The 2449-nt window shown below is 54.4% G+C and overlaps 1 protein-coding gene across 1 annotated transcript; it reads right to left on the bottom strand.

Moving 5' to 3' along the window:
- Window positions 1-572: 572 nt before the first annotated feature.
- On the bottom strand, window positions 573-2169 carry LOC113005736. Its single transcript, XM_026141602.2, has 3 exons — window positions 1662-2169; window positions 1122-1345; window positions 573-1052 (listed from the first exon to the last, which is right to left on the bottom strand). The coding sequence occupies exons 1-3, from the start codon at window positions 2167-2169 to the stop codon at window positions 573-575; spliced, it is 1212 nt and encodes a 403-aa protein (XP_025997387.2).
- Window positions 2170-2449: the final 280 nt, after the last annotated feature.

Raw genomic sequence — 2449 nt, 5'->3', positions numbered from 1 at the left:
TGGAAGCCGTCCTCCTCTACCTGGAGGAATGGATGGACCGCACTTGGGGATCCGTCAACCGTCGGTGTTTCCCCCCTCTCCAACCTAAGGCAGATAAGCCTTTAAGCCCTGCCAAGGGTGCCTATGGCTAAGGCGCCCCTGGCGAGTCGAGTCGGCCGCCAGGCCGACTGAGTCCGGGGGGCTCCGGAAGTATGCTGCACGCGTTCCCGGAGTCCCCCAGTTACGGATCAGGGCAGGACACCCGGAGAAGTTTTAGTGGGTAGGTCCTCGCCGGCACGTTGCTGGCGGGGAAGAGCCCCACATAACCATCAGGCCTCCCCCGAGGCCTGGGGTATGCGGTAACGCATTTCCCTTCCGTTACCAAAAAAAAAATAATAATAATAATGCCGCTGAGGGGGCGGTTTTCGAGTTGAAAATTCACCCATGACACGCAGACTGCTGTCTATTGTGTCTTCCTCCAGCCTTTGCCACCTACGGGAGCTCTGATTCTCTCCAAAAGAGACTCTGGTCTCTCATCGGTAGCCCGCTAATCTGCCCAGGCTCGGGAAATGCCGAGCCCAGCAGCTTCAGCCTCAGCCCCGCATAGGTCGGCACTCACAAAGAATGTGAAGACTTGTCTCCTCTTCTTCCCCACAAGCCCTACACTCGGCCGTATCGGATCGACTCAGTTTGTGCATGTGATAATTGAGGGCCTCATGACCAGTCAGTATTTGCACCGCTAGCCTGGCGTCCTTTCTACTCAAGGACCTTATGTCTCTGACCAGGCCCTTGCTAGGTGTTTCTCCCAGCAGAGACCAGGCCTGTCGACATTTGGTCTTTAGCTCATTTCTCCAGAACTCGAGGTGCTCGCCCCGCAACCAGACCCGGATCCTCCTCCTGCCTAAACAGAAGGGGGACCTCAGCGCCGGTCCCGGCCCAAACATCTCCATTTTTGATGCGGCTCTGGCGAGCTGGTCAGTTTCCTCATTGCCCTCGATCCCCGAGTGACCGGGGACCCAGGTCAAGACAACTTCGTTATCCCTTACCAGCTCCTCCAGTGCATTCCTGCAGTCCTAGACCAGCCGCGAGATACAAATCGGAGCCTCAAGTGCCTTGATGGCACTATCCGAGCAAATTCTTACGCGCCCAACCGTTTCTCTTCTTTCCAGGGCCTGCTGGGTACATCTTAGAATCGCCACAATCTCTGTTTGAAATACTGTGGCAAACCCATCCAGAGACAGGCTTTCCGCCACTTTCCCCTGACGACAAACGATACCCGCACCGGAGCTCGTGTCTGTTTTGGAGCCGTCTGTGAACCAGAGGTCCCTATCCCAGGCCCGATCCAGCGCCTCGGGCCCCTTCCAGTCTTCGAGCCCCGTAATGTGCACTTAAAAGCGCCTGTCCAGGGCTCGAACCGCTGGCATCTTATCCTGCCTCATTCTAAAGACTGAGTTAGTCAGAAGTATTGCAGTGTAGATCCAGTAGACCATTCTAGGCTTTAGACCCAACGTATGGCCGAATATCCTTCTGCATGTCCAGAAGTAAGAACACAAGTTCTTACAGTGATTGTCAAGGTGTTCCCTTCAAGATAGCTTCTTATCCAGGATCACTCCTAGATATTTCACTGACTCAGCCAGAACAAGTCTCGTTCCTTCGAAAATAGGCCCTTCAATAGTGCCTACTTTGTATCTGCGTGTGAAGACAATGAGCCTTATTTTCAGCGAGTTCACTGATAAACCGGTTCCCCTGCACCACCGTTCCTAGTGCACTTTGCATGAGCTCCAAAAGAGGCCCAAGAAAGGGTGCCCGCACCAGTAGAGCCACGTCATCCGCGTAACCCTGCACAAAGAAGCCCTTCTCACTCAGCCTTTCGAGCAGCCCATCCACCACCAAGCGCCATAGCAGTAGAGAGAGCATCCCATCCTGGGGGCACCCCTTCTCCACCCATCCGCTAACCTTTGCTGTTCCCAGCGATGCTACAATCCGTCGCTCTAGCATGCCCCAAATCCACTCAACGAGTTTCTCCGGCACACCCCTGTGCAACGCTACTTCACACACCACCTTGTGCGGGGTGTTGTTTAAAGCACCTTTTATATCTAGGAAGGTGCCTACCGCATAGCCGCCTCTCTCCAACTGCTCCTCGATAAACGACACAGTTGCATGAAGAGCCGTCTCCGTGGAATAGCTCATGCGGTATGCGTGCTGCGCGCAATGCAAGGGGCGTCGCTGAAGAACAATGTCCCTGACATACGCGTCGACCAATTACTCCAGAGTCTTTAGGAGAAACAAGGTCAGAATTATCGGTCTGAAGTCTTTAGCAGAACAGTAGCCCGCTCTTCCCGCTTTTGGGATGAACACTACTCTTGCTAGTTTCCATGCACTGGGCGTGTATCCCAGGGCCAGGCATGCCCTTAATGTCCTTGTCAGAGGTCCCATGACCAGCTCCAGCCCCTCTTGAAAAAGAGCCGGA

This window comes from Solenopsis invicta, chromosome 11 (genome assembly GCF_016802725.1).
Source record: "Solenopsis invicta isolate M01_SB chromosome 11, UNIL_Sinv_3.0, whole genome shotgun sequence".
NCBI lineage: Eukaryota > Metazoa > Arthropoda > Insecta > Hymenoptera > Formicidae > Solenopsis > Solenopsis invicta.
The sequence above is the reverse complement of the archived record's forward strand: the minus strand, read 5'-3'. Positions and strand labels throughout refer to the sequence as shown.